The sequence below is a fragment of the Cyphellophora attinorum genome (assembly GCF_001299255.1).
Source record: "Cyphellophora attinorum strain CBS 131958 chromosome Unknown Contig14, whole genome shotgun sequence".
Taxonomy (NCBI): domain Eukaryota; kingdom Fungi; phylum Ascomycota; class Eurotiomycetes; order Chaetothyriales; family Cyphellophoraceae; genus Cyphellophora; species Cyphellophora attinorum.
This window is the reverse complement of record NW_017253242.1, coordinates 225,710-246,465: the sequence shown is the minus strand read 5'-3', so window position 1 is coordinate 246,465 and position 20,756 is coordinate 225,710. Positions and strand designations below refer to the sequence as shown.

The following is a 20,756-nucleotide window of genomic DNA, read 5'->3' as shown; positions in this document are numbered from 1 at the left end:
TACCTCTCACCTCTCAGTGTGTTTCGTTTGAAGCGCAGGGTGCTCCTGCCGCGCGAACATTGCTCCACTGCGAGCCAGAAGGACCAAGCGGAGTAAGAGCACCCAAGCGCTTGCTCCTTGAGATAAGTTATTCGATTGCTAGTAGTCTGCACTTTTCGTTCTGCTGTTCCGGTGGCGTCTCGAATCAGCATGTCCAGGCACGAAGACACAACACAGGAGTTGGTCCCTCATGCGATACTCTAACCTCTAGGGCCCAACTTCTCCAGCGCTCTTGCACCCTGCTCCGCCCACTCCTGCCTCGAAATCCACATATTCTCCTTGTCCGCCATAATGTTCGCCAAGACTGCGCCACCCAAAAACACCATATGCCGCCGCCGTGGAGGATCTTCGATCCTGACCTTGAACTTGTTTAATCTCTCAGGATTTCCATTCAATACTCGTGTCAGCCACAGCTGCTTAATCTCCTTTTCCAGTCTTGACGGAAGACCTGGATACATGCTGCTGCCACCAGAGAGCACAATAGCCTTGTAAAGTGATGATCGGATGTCGACATCAGCGGCCTGAATCGTGTTGAATAGGAACTCAGCCATGCCGGGCTGCTCAACATCTACGAGATGTGGTTGGAAAAGACATTCGGGAGCTTCGAACCGCTCACTGCCAAGCTTGATGACGCGGCCGTCTGGCAGAGTATATGATTCAACCAGCACCGTTGTATCTTCGGATAGTCGTTGATCGAGGGCGAGGTCGTAGGAGACGTAGCAGAGCTCTTCCTTGATCTGCCGTACGGTCTCGAAGTCAGCCGTTCGGTTCAGGGCGTAGCCACGGCGTAACAGTAAGGCTATCAGATTTCGAGTGACGTCGCGGCCAGCCACGTCCAGGCGGCGAGTGAGGTGGGAAAGGACGGTCGATTCGTAGACAGGCACAATATGTGTCACACCGTCGCCTGAGTCGACCACGACGCCGGAGGATAGACCTTGTGCGTACAGTGACAGGACTGCCTGAATAGCCACGTATACACCGCCGAAGCCGTAGTTCTCGAACATGACTTCGCACATTCTCTCGCGGTTCTTCAGAGGGTTCATGGGGGGCTCGGTGAGTAGGATCTTTCGGCCTTCGGGATTTATGTGTAACCGCTCGTTGAATGTGAAATCCCAGAGATGTTGCATGTCCTCCCAATTCTTGACAATGCCGTTCTCCATCTATCGGTGCGATGCCGGTCAGTAGGTTGGCTATGGAATCGGAGGCGTCGGACGTACAGGATAGCTGATCTGGAGCATTGATCTCGCTGCTGCAGCCTCGTCGCCGCACATTATGTCCTTTACTATGATGTCGCCCGCTTGCTCTTCCGTTCGTAGGATTGGTCGCCCAACGATGGAGGGGAACTGGACTTCTGGGAAGTTCTGTGGCAGCGTTTAGTCCTCGTCCGCCAATACGGACCGAGAGCATCTCACCTGTCCGGCATAACCGACTTTGAGGAAGCCGGTACCTCCATCGAGCACTGTGCGCCGTCAGTAAGCCTGGTCACTGCCAGTATATTGTGCGCCTACCGATCGGTGGTTCAGCCATCTTGGAGGGCGAGAGGCTATCCTTAGTGAACTGGCATGCCACACCAATGGCGATTAACCAGAGATACTCGATACTCGTAGGTGATCAGTCGGTTGGGAGGAAAAACTACTGGCAATTCAAGATGCTCTCGCGAATGCCTGTTCACAGCCCACCACCACGCACGATGTCTGCGGAGACCTTAATCGGCCACCGTACTGGTCTTGCGCTCATGGCCTGTTAGATCTCCCCTAGCTTCGCCGGCGAGCTCGTCTCTTGCAGAACGGTCACGGTGTGGGTACTTGTCTTATACGTGACACCAAGGTTGGAAAATTAAATCCAACATAGATTATTAGCGTTAAGACTGCGCACTACTTGGGTTTGCGACTGAATACCATGCTCAACGGGCAGGCTAATTGCAACGACTTTCCATGCGCTCGGTGTGGTTGCGACCCTGCAGGATCTCGGTGCCTTCCTGCAAGGTTGCCACATGGGCCTGCATCTACGCCTGGGCATGGTGAATACAAAATATGCATCAAAATTTCCATTTCCAGCGCGACGCTCTAGCCCAGGTCACGACCACGTCGCTCACACCTACAGACACACGTTCATCACAGTGAGCTGGTATGTATCGTACGTGCCAAATCTCGCGAGCACGCCACCTGCTCATCCCGAGAACAGCTTCGTCATCGTGCATGCTTGCATTACGAGGACAGATTCGCACAATTGGTGTCCCTCTCTCCGCTGGCGTCAGAAGCCGGCAGATGTGCATTCTATAGCATTCTCGCGTCTGGCAGGGACATGCCTGTAGGCTGGACGAATCTCGTGGCTTTTACTGACCATGCAGGTCAACTTGATGCCTATTGCTTTGAGATCCTGTAGTCAATGACGGCTCTCGGTGACGTGGTCCTCTCCAGTTACAATTGTGTTCAAGCAGAGAACCATGTCTGTCTCAAAACCGCCAATGTAATCAACCAAGGTCGAAGCTATCTGGTTGCAAACGTACCTTCCCTGCAGTCGATCGGGCCACCAAGCCTATTGCTCCAGACTGTGTTGCCTGGAAGAGTTTTTCAATTGGCAGGAAAGAGCACCAAGCGTCGACTGCCGCAACGCAAAGAGCCGCTGCCCGAAAGCATGCTGTGGCGCCGATTGTTGCGAAAAGACATGTCCACATGACCCGTCCTGTTAGCAGAGCGGCGATTCAGGTCTGGCTCTTCTTCATTCGCTGAGATGGTGCTCTGAGCCGATGGTGAGAGCGGTGAGCGAAAGAGACCTTCACAAACGGTGACGTTGCTCCACTACCGGAGCCACTCGCTCTTCATCGCCTGCAACATCGTCTAGAATACCAGCCTCTGCTAAAGGCGGGATCTGGGACCTTCTTCTCGATCGCCCTTTCCTCAGTCACTATCGACGATTTATAAGTCAGCGACTACCCATGCATCCATGACTGCTGCAATTTCTCGCATTTGTGCCTGCCATATCCTCGGCCTCATGAATACAGACTGTTCCGGCGTCCCAGCTTGCGTTTCACTTTTTTGCCGACATCCCACTTTCTGTTCCTGAGTACATGAATTCACGATTGCGACGATAATGAGCATGATATAAAACCACGAGCACGAGAAATTTAAAGACCCGCTCCGAGCCGCTGTTCTTGCATTACGCAGCATTCGGGTGCATTAGAGCAACCTGATCTCAGCAAATCATCTCCTCACCCACCCACGCCCGCCTACGCTGCAGGTCACCCTTTTACACACAAACCGGGCGCCTTCAACTTAACACCTCGTCTTGCCTAGCTGTTCTTCTGGAGCACATGCTACATTGCCCCTGGTCGCACACGGCATACGACCACCCATAGCGAACCAGGAAGCATCGCGGCCCAACCATAGCGGTTTGCTGCCGTCCGCGCGTTCCACCTAGCTGCAGCACATAAAAGGGCCTTATTCCAACCGCCCATCATGGATATGGCAGTGCCGGCCGTCTTCCACGGCGTGAACATGGGAGCCCAGCATTTCGACAAGGTTTATGATCCGCTCAAGAAGAAATATTACCAGCGAAAGGGCTACTATCAGGAGGATCCAGACATCAAGGACTACCGCACCCCAGAAGAGAAGGGCTACGTGCTTCGTCGACGGCGGGATGTCGGATCAGATGAAGAGATCGTTGAGACTGTCCGTCATCGAGGCGAAATCCTGGCGAAGGCACCTGGACGTCCCAAGCAAGTTGCGCGTCGAGCCAGCAGCTACGATGATCTGAGAGATGCCGGCAAGAAGGCCGCAGCTGGAGGCGCAGCGGCTGGCGCAATGGTTCCTTACCGGAAGAAGGACTCCCGCAACGGCTACGGCAGCGACAGCGAAGGCTCGGTTCCACCGCGCTCACGAGTTCGACCCAAGTCCACAAGCGGTCGCAGCCATGCCAGCCGCCGACGCAAGAACTCAAGCTCCTCCTCGTCCTCCGACAGCAGCAGCCTATGCTCTAGCACCGAAGACGAGAAGAACGTCAAGAAGATGCAGCGCAAGAAATGGATCACCGGCACATTTGCTACCGTAGCCACCATTCACGCCGCCACAAAAGTCTACAGCAGCATCGAAGCACACGACAAGCGCATCGCAGATGTTGCTACCGGCAAGATGAGTCCCGAAGAAGCACATAAGAAGCAGAAGACTGCCCGCTGGCAGGACGCGGCGGCCATCGGTATCGCAGCCCTCGGAATTCGTGGCGCCATCTCGGAGTGGCACGAAGTGAACGAGGAGCACCATCAGCACAAGGAGATGATGGAGAAGAAGGAGCTGCACCACAAAAAGCGTCTCGAGCAGGAGCGACGACGGCGAGCCCGCGAGCGAGGTGGATACTACAAGGGCAGAGACGGGCAATGTACTACGATGGCCGATGCCCCAGAGCAGTGACAGTAGGCGGGGGAGGTACGATGATAGCCGCGCGATCGAGGACAGTGGGCGGCAGAGGCGGATGATTGAGTATGAGGATAATGGGACCAATGGCGATAACGACAGCTATGATTACGACGCGTACAAGAAGGACTACTATGGTGGTAGAGACAAGAGTCGTGGGCGAAGGGACAAGAGTCGGAGTCGGGCGGGAAGGAGTAGAAGCCGCAGCCGGTGAGGGAGGGCACTGGAAGGTCTCTGGGAAATCTCACCGTGCTAACGCCGCAAGACTGCAAGTCATGCAGCAGATGAAGGACTGGATCTGGCGGAACAGGAGAGCATCGCGGTGCCAGAAGACGAGATCACGAACGAAGTTACGACTTACGAAAGAAGCAGGCATTGAGCGATCAAGCAAGCATATAAAACACTTTGGCATAGCGAATACACTTATCTGACGAAGCCACACCAGATCCTCACGTGGCTTTGCGATCCTGTGATTGACTAGCAGTGGGGAAGACTTCTGAGGCAGGAGCAACCACGTTTATGTCCAGAAGCGGCAATTATTTGATGGGAAGGAGCAGTACGACAGACTCTGGGGTATTTTTCTCTTCGTTTTCAATGGACTCACATATAGCACTTACTTTTACAGACTGCTTGCCCTACAATTGTGCTATCTGGATGCTTTATGTGACGACGAGCCACCCTCATGACCAGTTCTCATTGCAATTGTCTGCTGTTCACGCGAAATTGACACTGCCGCCGAGTTTGCTTTACACGGCACAAGTCAGATATTCAGAACAAGCTGATGATTGCCATGGAACGCCATTCAGCTCAACCTGGTCCTTACACTAGTAGCTGTGTCCAGATGTAAATCGCTTCCTGGTGATCTGTGAGTGCCTGCCATGGCACATTGGGACTCGGCCCTGCGAGACTCTTCCGGCACCGACGTCCTCTGCAGACCGGTGTGTCGATGATAGAAAGCGGCAGGCATAGCGGCGCTCCTGTGCTAGCCGCTTGGCCATGGGGTGATCGAGACACTTTTGGACGGCCGGAGCTGACTGATTGAGGGCAAGTGTGCCTCACACTTGGAAGCAGTACATCACGCCGCGCAAGTTACTGTACGAAGTAACATTCACTGGTCCTGGCCTGTCCGCCTTACCTGCCCCTCAGAACCCCTCACGGCGGAAAGAGGCCGCCGCAATCCGAGAGTCAGGCTCAGCTCAGCCCCAGCTCCAGGCGCTAGCCTCAGGAACAATATATATTATTGTTGCCGAATTCTGCTTCCAATTCAGCGCATTTCGAACACGAATTGCTTCCTCCAGTCTCTCGTAGACTGCACGGACCGCTGGCGCAACGGTAGCGCGTTCGACTCCAGTTTGCTCTGGACGGCTTCTGGGATCATCTCAGTGCCGGACAGCTTGGAAACATCGAAAGGTTATCCGTTCAAATCGTATGTATATGACTAAGGCACGATCGTGGCACAGTTCTGACCAGATTCGCAGGGGTGTGGTTCAATATCAATCGTTTTTTGGTGTTTTCGGTGACCACTGGGCAGGAATCCGAAAAGGGAAAGGGTCGTTGTTCGCAAGGCTGTGGTTCAGCCCGGCCGACATTGGAGCCTTTCCGAGCATAGACCCATTTAAACAATGTGAACTTCACGACCACTCATTTACAAACACTACATCTCCCTCCTTCATCCCCTCCTGCACAGTGCCTTCGCCCTGTCGTCTATCTGCTATCCAGGGCAGCACTTTGCCTTCATCACGAGCGCTCCTTTGCAGCTGCCATGGCGTCCATCCTTACCCAAACTTTTGACGACGACGAAGACTCCGAGACCGAGTTCAATCCCGGCGCAGAACAAGGCTCCGACGATGAGCAAGACACAAAACCTGCCACGACCAATGGTCGGTCTTCTGCCTCACCTGCTCGACGCCGGTCACCAAAAGCAGAAGACTCCGACGATGAAAAGCTAGCAGATGACAATGGCGAGGACGATGAAGGAGAAGGCGAGGATCTCGACGGAGATGATGACGACGAGGAAGAAGAAGACGAAGAAGATGAAGGCATAAGATCCCGACCTCGAAAGCGCAGACGCGGTGGCCTGGGAGCCTTCTTCGAAGAAGAAGCCGAAGTCGACGAAGATGACGACGACGTCGAGGGCGACGAAGAAGGCCTCGGACCAGAATTCATCGAAGAGACCCACCCGGACGATGACCTTCCTGTCGAAGCTGACCAGGATGATCGAAGACATCGAGAACTCGACCGCAAACGACAACTAGAAGCCTCGATGGATGCCGAGAAGCAAGCTGCTGAATTCAGAGAACGCTATGGCCGGCGCACTGCAACCTCTATGGGAGCCAAGAACTACATGCCCCAGAACCTGCTCATGCCTGATGTCTCGGACCCAAGCATCTTCGCCGTGAAGTGCAGAGAAGGGAAGGAGAAGGAGATCGTCCAGAGCATCAACCGCAAGTTCTTCCAGCGACAGACTGGACGCGATCCGATGAAGATCTTTTCCGCCTTCGAGAGAGGCGAGGGTGCTATGAAGGGCTACATCTTCGTCGAGGCTCGAAACAAAGCTGATGTCGAGAACGGTCTGAACGGCGTGCACGATGTCTACCCGCACAGCAAGATGAACCTGGTCCCGATGAAAGAGATGCCAGATCTGCTGCGAGTCATGAAGTCGAAAGAGCTGGAGCCTGGCGCCTACGTTCGCATCCGAAAGGGTCTCTACACTGGCGATCTGGCGGTGGTGGAGGACGCCGTGCCTAATGGTCTCGACGTCCTCGTCAAACTCGTGCCAAGATTGACATACGGTCTCGACGAAGACCAAAATCACAGCGCCACGCCTGATGCCAAGCGGAAACGACCTGGCTTCGGAAATCCTGCTCAGAACCTCGCCAACCGCCCGCCCGCTCGTCTATTCAACGAATCACAGGCGAAGCAGAGACATGCTCGCTTCCTTCAGCAATTTGGTGGTCTAACCAGAAAGGAATTCCAGTACAGAGGAGACAAGTACGAAGACGGCTTTCTCATCAAGAACTTCAAGATCAACCAACTTACCACCGAGAATGTACAGCCGAAGCTCGAGGAAACGCAACTCTTCACGAGCACAGGCCAGGACGGTGCTGAGACACTGGACTTGGAAACGCTCAAACGCAGTCTGCATGACAAGTCGACGGCTGAGAGCAGCTACCAGGTCGGTGATGAGGTCGAGGTGTTCTCAGGAGAGCAGAAGGGCGCGATCGGCCGGACAGAGCGTGTCACTGGCAATATCGTGTCGATACGCGTTTCAGAAGGCGAGCTCAAGGACCAGCTGGTCGAGGTACCTGTTAGAAGTCTGCGAAAGATCTTCAATGAAGGAGACAACGTCGTCGTTGGCGGAGCCAGCAAGTATCGCGATCAAGTCGGCACGGTTGTCGCTATTGAGAATGACAAAGTCACAATATTGTCTCACGACAACCAGATGGAGTTCACTGTCTTTAGCAAAGACTTACGGATAGCATCAGGTGCAGGCGCGAGCACTGAGAGGAGCCCATTCGAGGTTCGAGATCTCGTCCATCTTACAGCCACCACATTCGGCTGCGTCGTATCAGCTGACCCGCAAACGGTCAAAGTCATGGACCAGAATGGCTCGATCGAGACTCGCCTTCCATCAGCACTATCCAAGGTCATGCAGTCACGCAATGTGGTTGCAGTCGACAAGAACGGCTCCGAAATTCGTCCTGGTGATATGGTCAAGGAGGTCGGCGGAGAAGGCAAGTCCGGCAGCATTCTTCACATCTACCGAAACTTCATATATGCACACGACAGAACACGTATGATCGAGAATGCAGGCATTTGGGTTGCACGGAGCAGCAATGTCATTGGAAGAAGCTCTCGCAACGGTGCAGGTCTCACCGACCTGTCGAAGATGAATCCGGCCCTTGCAGGGAAGGCTCCTAATGGCGCGCCCATGGCACCGCCGCAGCGGCCTGGCATTGACAGACTAATCCGGAAGAAGGTCAAGATCACCAAAGGTCCATACAAGGGCCATCGTGGTACGGTCAAGGACACGACTATCAGCGAAGCTAGAGTCGAGCTGGAGTCGAAGAACAAGACCGTCAACATTGATAAGGGCCAACTTAGCGTCATCGAGTACGTATTCTTTCGCGTTCGAGCCCTTGAAGCTAACATGAACAGTCTCAATACCGACCAAACAACCCCATACCACGAGTGGGCGAGAGGTCAGCGTGGCACAGGAGGTGCACCGCCAAGGATGCAAGCCGGTCAAGGTTTCCCATCTTCTCGTGTCCCGGATGGTGCTCGCACGCCCGCAGCAGCCTTCGACGGTGGTCGCACACCAGCATGGGGCGCCTCCTCAGCACGAACACCTGCATGGGGCGGTCCTTCATCCATGGCCGACTCAAGCCGTACCCCATCCTGGCGTCAACCTACCGGCTCGCAAACCTCCTACGGCGCCTAGGCGGCAATACTACCTACGGAGGCGCAGGCAATTACAACACGTCCTCCAGCTCCCGCACCCCGGCTTGGTCCGCGAAAACCCCGTACGGCGGCGACCACGGCTTCTCTAGCTCAAGCGGCAACCGTGACTTCGACGCCTTCGCCGCTGGCGCTGGCGGCAGCCGCACACCCGCATACAGCGGCGCGACCACGTCACGAACTCCAGCCTGGGGCGGCCCGTCAGCCGCTGCATCTGCACCCACACCCGCCGCTCGCGCGTACGATGCTCCTACCCCGGCTATGAATGCGCCTACCCCGGGTGCGTTTGAGGAAGCATACACACCCGCGTATTCCGCACCTACGCCCGGCGCAGGCTTCAACGATGGCGGCCACCAGGGTTATCACAACAGCAACAACGAGATGAATGCACCGACGCCACATTTCGCCAAGGCCGCTAACACTGTGCCGTTGAAAAATAATCGGCTTGCGGTTGCGATGGATGCGCCTACGCCGGCTGCGTACGGAGCATCTGCACCGACGCCCGCGGCTTATGGCGGTGGGCCAGTGTATGATGCGCCGACACCAGCGGTTGGTGGTGGGCCGCGGTATGCAGAGGACGATGATGAGGATGACTGAGCAGGTGATTGACCGATTGGTTGAATCGAGCAGAAGCTCGCGATTCTGCTGAGCGTGTACAAACAACAGGTGCTACGTTTGAAAATGCAGCACACAAGCACGGGAGATTGCAAGTTGAGTACGCCGATTATGTTGGACCCGGGCTCAAGTCGATCGTCTACGGCGATGGACCTGGAATTCATCTGTGCCCAAGTTCTTCCAGTTGCGAAGGGCCTCGCGGCGGACAGCGAAAAGCGATAGCTATGCTTTCAAATCAAATTCTTTCCGAACGCCTGTCTTCCATTACTACCGCTCGATCTGCCTTAACGCTCTTCCACCTTCTCACATTCCAGTGTGGCAGCAACATCTACACGACGTCCCGTCAGGAGACCGCACAGACAGCCCAGCCTAGCTCTCTCGATCATCTTTAATGTTCGAAAGACAGACCTTTGTCAGCCGGTCTTACCAATGCCCCGCCCCTACAACCACAACGCCAAGACTGCAGACACAACCTACCATCCTGACCAGCAGGCTCAGTCTTGGTCCAACAGAGCTGCCCCTACTTCACCGCCCATTTCAAGGGCCATTCTCCCAGTGCAGCCCAAATTCTGGATCCATTTGTCCAAACCGACGGACCACCATTTTGTTCCATGAGGGAACTGTTTTCGGTGACATGCCCGCCCCGGCGGGGCGTGTGCTTCCTGGATATACCGAGCAGATTTACATGACACTGAGGCGCCATGAACTTGATCCCCGGGGGCTTTGAGACTGGGAACGTGAGGATGAAGAAGTCGATTTTGTGCAGGGGCTAAGGCTTCCCACGAGACCGGATGACTAAGCCAATCTTAGAGACCGGTTGACCGCCATGCGAAAGGCGAAGCGAATCATTGCCTCGATCTCTTTTCCATGACCCAGTGTAGCCGCACAGAGTGGCAGTCCAGTCGACGTCTTGTCAGGAGACCGAAATGGACCGTATGGCCTGACTTGCCTGAAAACCCAGCCCAACATGTCCATAGACAGTCATCGTGAGCCAGTCTAGCTGGTCCCCAGGCGCCTGCTCAGTAGATATATTCCATCACCTTACGCATACTAAGACAGGCACACCCATCATCACCGATTCACGACGAAACTGCGGCTGAATACACTCCGGGCTTCCTCGTGTCATCGCGCTGTCATGTTCGTGCTCGTGCAGTAGCGATCATCTACGAATGTGCGCAAAATCAGTCCTCATGGTCCTGCAACGCCGCCATGCGGAGACAGCACGAGACCGGATGACAGGGTGCAGGCGTGCATTCCCGTCGCCGGATGACGCAGAATGCTATCGAAGCCGGTTGACAAGAATCACTATCAACTACCCATTGTCTCGATATCAGGTGTGTTCACCAGCCTGCCTCAAGCGACACCCTCTGTCGCAGTCATCGCCTGCTAGGCGAGGGCGCAAGTACTCTGTCCCCACCGCTTGTCTATTCACGCGCTTAATGCTTCGTTCCCTGCCCTGCAGTGGCATGCGATGCTAGGCTCTGAACCAGTACCTTCCTACGTTCGACGGATCCCGTGAGGTGGCAGCAAATGGGATGTCGGTGTCAGGCGCCTGCCCCTGGAAAGGAGGAGATGGAGGAGGCGATCACGGAATCTTCGACTAGGAAGAATGACGCATCGCTTGCTGTGCAGACATCCCCATAAGAAATTGTCCAGTTGGGAAGGGGGTTAGGAACAACAGCAGGAGCAAAGGACATGCACGGCTCACGACAAAGCCAAAGAGCACCGGAGCACAGAAGATTCTCATCGAACATGCATTTCGTTCATTCTCCATTGTACACTGACTGCACTCTTCGCCTCTCATCTCATCGCAGCCGTGTTGGTCTCGATGGACGAGCACGACCTTGAAGACGCGTGATGATCGACACCGCTTGCTCATCCACCCATCCATCCATTCTGACTGGCAACGTGAAAATTATCGGATGCTCTCTCTGTCTCTCTCACTCGCTCCCTCATAAGATTCCGTAAGCTCCCAAGCGCCAGTCATCGGTTATGCACCATTTTTGTGTATCTTTTGCCCATGTGTGTCTAGCATGCATGCGTCGTAGAGTTGCTTTTTGTCTTGTAAGACAATCCGTCCACCCACTAATTCATCAATCCAGCTAATACTGGAGACGCTTTGATGCCGCTGATGACCCAAGTTTTCCCGGTTCCCAGCAAAACCCTCAAGAAGATTCGTATTCAATCCCTGCAGCCCCAAAATACATCAAGCAAGCGCAAATCATTTACGCCGTGCCCATTTTCCGATATGCAAATGCATTGTGATCGCCCAAAGCGGCAATTTGGAAGACTCGCTGTCCTCCTTCGATACTGTACAGACTGCCTCCTTCGTTGCAGCCGAATGATCCGCTCTTCGAACAGGATCATCATTTCCATCATTATGTTCTTTCTTGTTCCTTTCATCTCATACCTCAATCATCGTCAACTTGTTGAACGGAGTGTTCTCGTTACCTCCACCAACGCCTTCACTCAGGTAGCTGTTGGCACTTCTGCTCTTAGGGAGGCCAGGCTTCGACATGCCATTTGGCAATGGTGATGAATGGCTCGGAGGATTGAAAAGCTGCCCTAGCGTCGGATCGTATTTGGGTTGCCTCTGCTGAGGCGTGCGTTGCGGACTGACGTTGACCCCTTCTGCTCGCCGCACCACTTCTTTCAGATCCCTCGTGATGACGCCTGTCTTTGCAACAAGCTCCCGCAGATCCTGAGTATTGAATGGTAGCTTATCACGCCGAGAAGCGTAAGGTGAGTTGGCGGATGCCGAATCTCCTCGATTTTGGTGAATTGTCTGAAGAAACGACTTTGCTTGAAGCAGACTCTCGCCTCTGGGACGGGTGGCACTAGGTGGTGTCGCAATTCCAGAGAACGATCGAACATTTAGCGAATCTCGCTTGTTGTCCTCCACACTGATTCGTCGAACGTTCGGTGAGGCGTCCTCGCCAAAGATATCTGAGGATGTTGGCGAGTGCGGCTGAAATGGCTCTTCATCCTCATCGTTCAGAGTGGCCAGGTTGATAATATTCTCAGCATCAATCCATAGATGTGGTGACTGGCTTTCGAGTATGCCGAGAGCCAATCCCTGTGCTCGCAACCTCTTCAGCTCCTCCACTAGAGACATAAACTCCTGCACCTGTGAGAATTGTTGATGTACACTAGCTTGTCGATCAATAATTGCTTGTGGAACTTTAACACTGCGTATCGAATCTCGTGGACCTGGTGTGTTGTTGCCTGTACTGACGGGTAACGATGGAACTGGTTCATCAACATCATCGAACTCGAAATCATCGCTCCATTCTTCACTCACGCCTTTCTTACCTAGACCCCACGTGTTGAACTTGGCATTCGCAGCGGGAAGGTCAAGATCATTGCCGTTGTCACGATTGACGGGCACACTTTGACTTCGGAGGTGAACAGCACTAGGACCCTTACGACCAGATGCACGACTCCGATTCTGTTCGTTCGCATGCTTGCCGTGGACTGTTTTTGGACGAGGTATGATGTCTGAACCAGCGACTTGATTCTCTGACCAGTCGAAGATCGATGAACGTTTGCTCTCAGACTCCGAGATGTCCATCAATCGAGCCTGTCGTCGGGCGATTGGGCTGTTCGATGGTAGTACGGGACTTCTAGGCTCATCGTGGTTGGACTTGGGAGACCAGTCAATCGAGTCCTCATCTTCGATGTCCATGTCTATGTCTTGCTCCAGACTGGGTGTTTTCAAGGTATGATGAGGATGTCGAATCACGCTCGCCGGCGGAGAAGAACCGATCATGGTAGGAACGACACGTCTAAGTGGCATCGGTGTAGCATTCAGCTCTTCGACGCTGCCAAAGGGGTGCTCCTTCACAGGTGTCAGCGTCAGGTGATCCCCGTCTCGCATTGGCTGATCGTCATCGTCGTCCCAGCCTTGTATGCCAATTCCAACGGGACTTTGCCAAGGTGAGGGCTTCGATGAGGAATCATTAAGGGTGCTCTGGTGCATGAGCGCTTCCAGAGTGTGGACTTGACCATCGACGTGCTCATTTGATTCGTCAAAAATTGTTTCGATCTTAGGCTGGCGGTAACCAGATTGACTGCTGACCGTTGCACGAGTAGCCAGCGAGTCATATGCTGTATCGCTCTGGAAGTCCATGGAATCGTCGTCTGAGAAGAGCCGCGTGTCATTGTCAGAGCTGGCAGTGTTTACCTCTGAGTGTATGACTGATACGCGTTTATTGATTGAGGGGTTGGCGCGTGGTGCCTGAATAAGCGGAGGGCTGGAAGCAAAAATAGGCGTTCCGGGCGGGAGGTCTATGTCGAATGTCGATGACCTCGACACTGGCGAGAGCGGTGACCGCGTGGAAGGTATGATCGATCCATGAGCGTTCTGGTTGGACAAGCTGATGCTAGGCTCTGTGAAGTACCGCGTTCGTCCTGTCCTGCGGAACGAACTCAAAGATCGTTTCAATCTCTGGCGATTCGGTGGAGCGACAGTCGCGGACGAGTCAGCGAATCCAGTCTGATCAGCATCTGTGTTGTGACGTTGTACTGCACGAGGACTAACGAGAGTTGCCTGCTGCGAATAAGGTGTTGCTACCGTGTTAGGTGCAAATTGTGGACCAGCTGAACCATAGCGTTTCCTAGCATATCCGCTACTGAAGAACGGTCGAAATATAGAAGCACTCGACTCTGGGCGTTGATCTTGTTGCTCCTCTTGCTGCAAGTACGCGTCACGTAGCGTTGGAGCAGGATTCGAGGCAGACAAAGCCATCATTGAAGACGAACGTTGATGGCTAGTGGCTGGACGGCGGAAGAGTGATCCCTTCAAACCATCAGCCGAGATGAGGCGTTGTGATGTAGCACGCTTGACCAGTCTGTTGCTGCTGAGGGATCTTCGCTGACCTGGAGTCGAGTTGGAGGTCGAGCTCAGATCCAATTTATGGGTTGACGAAGAAGGACTCGTGTAGTTCAGTGACGACATGGTGGACAGGCGGCGTTTCCACGATGACTGGGGTCTCTCATCGTCCTCGTCGACGGCTGAGAAGGGTCGTCTGTGCAGAAGACCAATTCTCTGTTGTGAGCTTGCACGTGATTGTGTGTTTTGGCTGGTGCTCGTTGAGGCCCTCTCTGGATCGATCGGGCTCTTTCGACGGAAGAGGGACGACGAGAAGGGTCGAGGTAGGGCAGGTGTAGGTGTCGAGAGTGTCTGTGTTGCTGAATCTGACACTACCCGTCTGGAGGGAGGCGGTAGCGAGGGCGAAGACGTGTATATGCCGTCTGAGCCTGGTGACTTCCGCTTGCCGGGGCGTAGTAGCAGTGTCTCTTCACCTGCACCCAAAGCAAGACCAGCTACTGCTATGCCAATCGTGCCGAACGCCGCCAACTGAAACACAAATTAGCCTCCGAATTAAGCACAATAGACATTGGGAAGAATGCAGGTACCGTTGCGGCATGCTCTTGTCGCTGCTCCATATTATTATGATGGCTCTACTAGGAGGAATGCCACCCGCCCACAGCCCCGGTAGATTGGCTGTTGTGAGTGATGTTGCTCTTCATTGCGAAGGCATGATTCGAAAATGACGTGACCAAGCGGGTGACGAGTCTTTCTGTCGACTGTGTGCTGGGTGAAACAAAAGAGCCGAGTCGTTGTGTGGTGGTTGCTGTGGTGAGAAAGAGCAAGGCAAGGGAGATTCGAAACGCGCTGGCTGCGGAGGAAACGAGAGGAACCAGGGTCCTCGACTTCGTGTTCTAACGACCGTGCAGAGGCACAAACAATGCTCGAAGGAATCCACGACTCTCCTCTCCAACAAAAGCAACAGCAATAACACTGACGACGAGAGTAGCAACGATGAGAGGGAAGGTGAGAGTGAGAGACGGCAAGGTGCCCAGTGCGAGCCGGCGTGGGAAAGCAAGGTTGAACTGGCTACGGGTATGCTTTGATGCTATTCTCTTTCCTCCCATCTTACCAGGGCCTTCCTTGCCCGCATCCTCCCACTCTTACCGCTACCTGCTTTGGTACCGCCCGCAACTACAAATCCATCAGCGTTCGGGCTACGGTCTACATAGCTACACGCCTTGGGTACGTGCAATGCTGCTCAACTCTGCAGCTACGATCTGCTCTAAAAGTAGGCAACTCGACTTTCTGGAGTTCCCCAATCTGAGCTTACGCGTGACTACTGCTCGCTATAGGCCCTACGGCTTCTTAGGCGAGCCTCACGCGGAGCCGACTGGAAGGAGTGAGATACATGCTGCTCCAGTGATAGCCACCACTGTCGTCAATGTACTTTTCCGCTTCCACAAATTCCAGCGGTCGCGTGCAGCTCATTACTGTGTACCTGACCATCCCCCGTAGTACAAAGCCATTGTTGTTCAGAACCCAACAGCCTGTGCCTGCATAGCCGATGCGCTCTGTAGCACATTCTGTCGTTGCCCGTGGGCGGTTGAGATGCTTCAAACTTGTGCCTGTAGCTCGAGCCGTGACCTTTCAAACACAAGGCTCAATCATGAAGCAAGCTAGGCAGGGCAAACCGCATAGCCGCTCGTCCGCCATTGTTGACAGCAGACGTTAGGCTGCAAATCGTTCTCGAGCATTGAGCACCGAGCATGTCACTGTCAGCATCAGAGGAGGGAAGTTGCTTGTATATCGAATGCACCGGCACGTTGGACAAGCTAATGAGACCACGCCAATACATGGGCACCGAGCGCCTCCATAAGCGTCAGGAAAGCCAACGAATCCTTCCAACAGCCAGGAACCACCACGGAGAAGACTCTGAAGTCAGAACGACGTGGTTTGCTAGCAGCTGGAACGGCAGCGAGCGAATGACAGCCCTGAAGTCTGAATCTCGGGACAGCCAGGTGTATTTGCGACTCCAGCGCCATGGCAAGCCTATCCTTGCAATCACGCACTTCAAAAGTCAACAACTGTGGATATATCACTCCGACCTGCAGCAATAGTTTTGTGCAGCCCACCAAACACACTTCGAGTTGTGTGACGCGACAGGACGAGCTCAACCGCGATGACAGTTGAGGCTCCGTGAACAGGGTTGATGTTGATGTTGACAGCGAAGCACCTGATCAAAAAAGTTGAAACGTAAACAGACAAGCGAATTTAGGGCCACATGCCGACCCATGTGCGTCCTTCGTGGTGTAGCCGAATCTTCAGCCACAGCAGAATCTAGCATAGCTCCATCGCCCATCTGTCGTGCCTAGCCCTCGTGTTGGAAAAGATCCAAAGAAGGAAGCAGCGCCAACCGAGCAGGGTCCCCATGCGCGCTAGTTCTTGCAAGCCGTGTTGGTCATGCCACTTTGACGCACTTTTCCAAGGATATTCCACCGCACAAGCTGACGAGCGCGGCAGCACAAGATGACCACGGGGCGGTAAAGGATCTGCCGCCGCCCGTATCGCCGTCGGCATTGGACCAAGCAGCTGTCGACGAGCTGGAGTACCGCTTATTCGGCAGAAGTTCAAGACACGCTAGCAAATTAAGAATAAGGGGCACTCAAACTGTACGAAATCTCGCGTCATAGGGTTGGCTCTGACGTCCGACATTATAGGCCAGCAAGAGCGGGCGGGGTATCAAGGAATTGAGCGTTCCGCCGTCAAGTATCAGAAAAGACAATGTTCTTGTGAGATGGATTGGTGCATATTGTCGACGTCAATTGTTGCAGGTTGTTTGCTGCGTGCACACATCAGCGGTCGTCCGACATAGACTCCTGGTCTGCCAGATTCCAAACGGTCGGTAACAGTTGGATGGTTGTGCAAATGATTGTGCACAAAACAGCTAAACCTCCGCCCGTCGGCTGTCGTTAGAACGGAGTGTCTCAGGTCTTTTGCCTGTCAAGCCAAGGCCTCGTAATTGCTCAGCAGTAACAGTCATCAAAGTGACCAACTCCGGCCTCTTCACCGGATGCGATCATTTTGTGGTCAAAGATCATCAGGTGTTGAGCCTAGCTTTGACGGCGGATGCAGGTTTGATGGCGGTCAAAATTCTGCCGCTGCAAGAGGTTGTTCGAGGTCAGGTCGAGATTTCCGGCGGCGTTTGCCAACTTGCGACTTCCGCACAAAGCCAAACGTGCATCCGACGTGCGCAAGCCACACCGGGCCTGAAATTTCGCCCTCACTTCAACCTGCGAGACGGCAGTTCGTCGTCCTGGCATCTTGGCAGTCATAATGTTGACTAACGCTTTCAGCGTTGTTCTTGCCAATGCGACGACTGTTGCGATCCAGCAGGATGCTACTTCGGCTCACGAATTGCGAAATCGCTATCATTATGATGTCTGGCTCGCGTGCTCGTCTCAGTCGTAAGGCTTACCGTGCTCGGCTTTCCAAGAAAACGCGTGACTGCACCTTTCGATTTCCGGTTTTGTAGCTGTGGCTGGTGCTTTTGACGCGTTTTAGGCATAGTTTCTATAAGTTGGGGTACCTGCAAGCGTGCCTTAGCGGCACATGAAAGCCAACCTTAAGCAAGTCATGCCTGAATCGTCGCTTACCGAGAACCTTTTTCCTTCCTCGAGCGATCGAGGACAGCAGGCCTCAAGTATGACGAGCCGTCAGCCGTGCGAAGCGGAAGGAGATTATCACGGTCTGTCCGAAGCTTGTTGCATTCTCTACAAGCTCCAGGCCTAGTGAGCAGCTGCAACACCGGCCGCATCCGCCTGGGCAGATATCTTCTTCTTGTAAGCCTTGATGTCGCCTGGGAACTTCTCCACCTTTCCCTTGTCACACACCCATAGACTGGTGCAGACATTCTGGAGCATTGTCACGTCGTGGGAAACCATCAGAACACCTCCCTGGAAGTTGTTTAAAGCTGTGGACAAAGCATCCATGGCCTCGATATCAAGATGATTCGATGGCTCGTCGAGGACCAGTATATGTGGATTGGTCAATGACAGGCAGGCAAATGCCACTCGAGACTTCTGACCTCCAGATAGGAGCTCAAGCTTCTGAAGGCCAGTCATGCCCGTAATGCCAAATGCACCCAAGTGACGACGGTATTCCTCGTCCGTTTTGCCAGGGTAGGTCTTCTGCATGAAGCCGACAGCTGAAGTCGACATATCAAGTGCGTCGACGTGATGTTGTGCGAAGAAACCGATGCGCAGGCGTGGATGTTGCGAGATGAGGCCAGAGGTAGGCGTCAATGCACCGATGAGCAGTTTCAGCACAGTGGTCTTTCCAGCTCCGTTCGGTCCTACGATGCCGATGCGGGAGTCTAGCTGTACGTCTAGATCGACATTGGCAAGCAGTGGTGTTTGGGGATTGTACCCGAACGCCACGCCTGACATCTGGATGATCGGTGGAGAGAGCTTTTCGACATCAGGAAACTTGAACGAGACAGTGTACTCGGCCTCTGGTGCTGTGAGTACCGGCATCCGCTCGAGCTTCTTGATCCGGGATTGTGCTTCCGACGACTTTGCTGCATTGTAGCGAAACTTGTCGATGAACGCCTGCAGATGCGCGCGCTGGACCATTTGATTCTCATATTCACGCTTCGCTGTTTTCCGTCGCTCTTCCTTTGTGGCATAGAATGAGGTGAAGTTTGAGCTGCGGTAGTAGTCGAGTCGCTCTGAGTGCTGATGAATGATATCGGTGGCCACTTCGTCCAGGAAAGCACGATCGTGAGAAACGACAAGCACTGTGGACGGATACGTCTGGAGGTAGTTGGAAAGAAAGGTGATCGACGGTACGTCCAACATGTTTGACGGTTCGTCGAGCAGGAGCAAGTCAGGCTCGCAGAACAGAGCTCGAGCAAGAGCTAGACGCATACGCCAACCACCGGAGAAGGTTCTGGTTGCAAATTGCTGGCGTTCGGTGCTGAATCCCAAGCCAGCGAGAATACTGGCAGCCCTGGACTCGGCTTTGTCTGACTCCATCTCTGATAATTTGGCATGTATGTCGCTCAGTGTGGTATCAAGACCCTCTCGCTCGTGGTCGAGGCGAACAGCATCCTTGGAAGTGTCGGCTAGGCCATTTCGTTCGGCTTCGATGCCGGCAAGCTGCTTGCTTATTTTCTCCTGCTCAGCGAGTAGATGTTTTCGCCAGACGTCTGCATCGAGAACTGCTTGCAAAGCTGGCGTGTCGTCCCCTGTGATCTCTTGCTCGACGTGTAGAATGGAAATATGTGTTGGGATGGAAACTTCTCGTCGACTCAGAGCTCGGAGGAGTGTAGATTTACCAATACCGTTCTGTCCAACCAAGCCGTAGCGACGACCATATGCTAGGGTCAGATTTGTATCGGTGAGAATGCGTTTGCCGCTGATCGAGACATCGATGCCGTCCACTTTGATGTCTTTGCTCTTGGAAGCGGAGTCTCCGCCAAGCTGAAGAGGATTGACCGCCATGAAGAATTCTTCGTACGATTGTGCTTCGTCAGGCTGATCTAACAATCGTGACGCTTCGTACTCGACGTTCTTCATCACTTTCTTCTCCTGTTTAGCGCGAATCTTCCGCTCTGCCTTCTCCAGCTTCTTCTTGTCAACTTTGGATTCGACTTTTCGGGCATTGGTGGCTTCGAGATCAACGCCTGTGCCCGACAGACCCAACGTTGAGGAGATGTTGCGTTGCGAGCTGACCTGTAGAGACTGGTCTAGACGCTTTGGAGCGAAGGGCATCTGTCGCTGTTCGCCGTTGGTCCCATCACTGCCCAATTTTGCCACAAATTTCTCCACCAGCTTCCGTATGTCAGATTCATTCTTGACGGAGAAGTCGCCGGACGCCGATATCAACAGTGCTGTGATAGTTGCCAGGGCCTCATCCAGCGGCGATTCTGGACTTTCTTCAGCGACATACTGCTTCGAGGCGTGATCAAGATAGCCAATGGAATACTGTGAGATGATCGGATCGATATTCGGGATCTGGGCTTGGATCTCTGCCTCCATAGTTGAACGCGATTGTTGAGCGGCTGCTTGAATGCGTCTGAGTACCCTTTGCAGCGAATCTGGGTATACAGGGGCAGTAATGCCGATGGCTGTTCCACGGACTCTACCGCGGATTGTTGTACGAGATCGACAAGGCAAATTCAAGGCAATCTCGAGTGCGCCTGATGCGCTCCCTTCTCCGCCCTATTCCTTGGCGCTTGTCGACTGACCTCACCGAACTCACCGCAGGACTTTGAAGGTCTTGACATCCGTCCGAGCACTTCAAACACCACTATCCTTGGCCGTGGCAGCTTGAGATCGCAGCTGCGCAGCTTTCGGTGTCCCCAAGAACCTCCCACGAGCTTATTCGGCTGCTGTCCTGGTTGACAGGCCAATCCTGCCATT

At 53.9% G+C, this 20,756-nt stretch overlaps 5 protein-coding genes across 5 annotated transcripts; 2 read left to right on the top strand and 3 right to left on the bottom strand.

Moving 5' to 3' along the window:
- Window positions 1–239: 239 nt before the first annotated feature.
- On the bottom strand, window positions 240–1,566 carry AB675_3330 (Actin-related protein 2; the record flags this gene model as incomplete). Its single annotated transcript, XM_018143372.1, has 4 exons — window positions 240–1,199; window positions 1,257–1,400; window positions 1,452–1,498; window positions 1,548–1,566. The coding sequence occupies 4 exons, from the start codon at window positions 1,564–1,566 to the stop codon at window positions 240–242; spliced, it is 1,170 nt and encodes a 389-aa protein (XP_017999741.1).
- A 1,931-nt stretch (window positions 1,567–3,497) lies between these two features.
- AB675_3329 (uncharacterized protein) lies at window positions 3,498–4,445 on the top strand (the record flags this gene model as incomplete). The annotated part of the gene is made up of 1 exon (XM_018143370.1): window positions 3,498–4,445. The coding sequence occupies one exon, from the start codon at window positions 3,498–3,500 to the stop codon at window positions 4,443–4,445; it is 948 nt and encodes a 315-aa protein (XP_017999730.1).
- Window positions 4,446–6,210: 1,765 nt separating this feature from the next.
- Window positions 6,211–9,503, top strand: AB675_3328 (Transcription elongation factor spt5; the record flags this gene model as incomplete). Its single annotated transcript, XM_018143369.1, has 3 exons — window positions 6,211–8,561; window positions 8,607–8,836; window positions 8,890–9,503. 3 exons carry the CDS (start codon window positions 6,211–6,213, stop codon window positions 9,501–9,503), a joined length of 3,195 nt encoding a protein of 1,064 aa, XP_017999600.1.
- Window positions 9,504–11,925: 2,422 nt separating this feature from the next.
- Window positions 11,926–14,969, bottom strand: AB675_3327 (uncharacterized protein; the record flags this gene model as incomplete). Its single annotated transcript, XM_018143368.1, has 2 exons — window positions 11,926–14,880; window positions 14,940–14,969. The coding sequence occupies 2 exons, from the start codon at window positions 14,967–14,969 to the stop codon at window positions 11,926–11,928; spliced, it is 2,985 nt and encodes a 994-aa protein (XP_017999516.1).
- Window positions 14,970–18,119: 3,150 nt separating this feature from the next.
- Window positions 18,120–20,372, bottom strand: AB675_3326 (putative ABC transporter ATP-binding protein; the record flags this gene model as incomplete). The annotated part of the gene is made up of 1 exon (XM_018143367.1): window positions 18,120–20,372. The coding sequence occupies one exon, from the start codon at window positions 20,370–20,372 to the stop codon at window positions 18,120–18,122; it is 2,253 nt and encodes a 750-aa protein (XP_017999559.1).
- Between the last annotated feature and the right edge of the window lie 384 nt (window positions 20,373–20,756).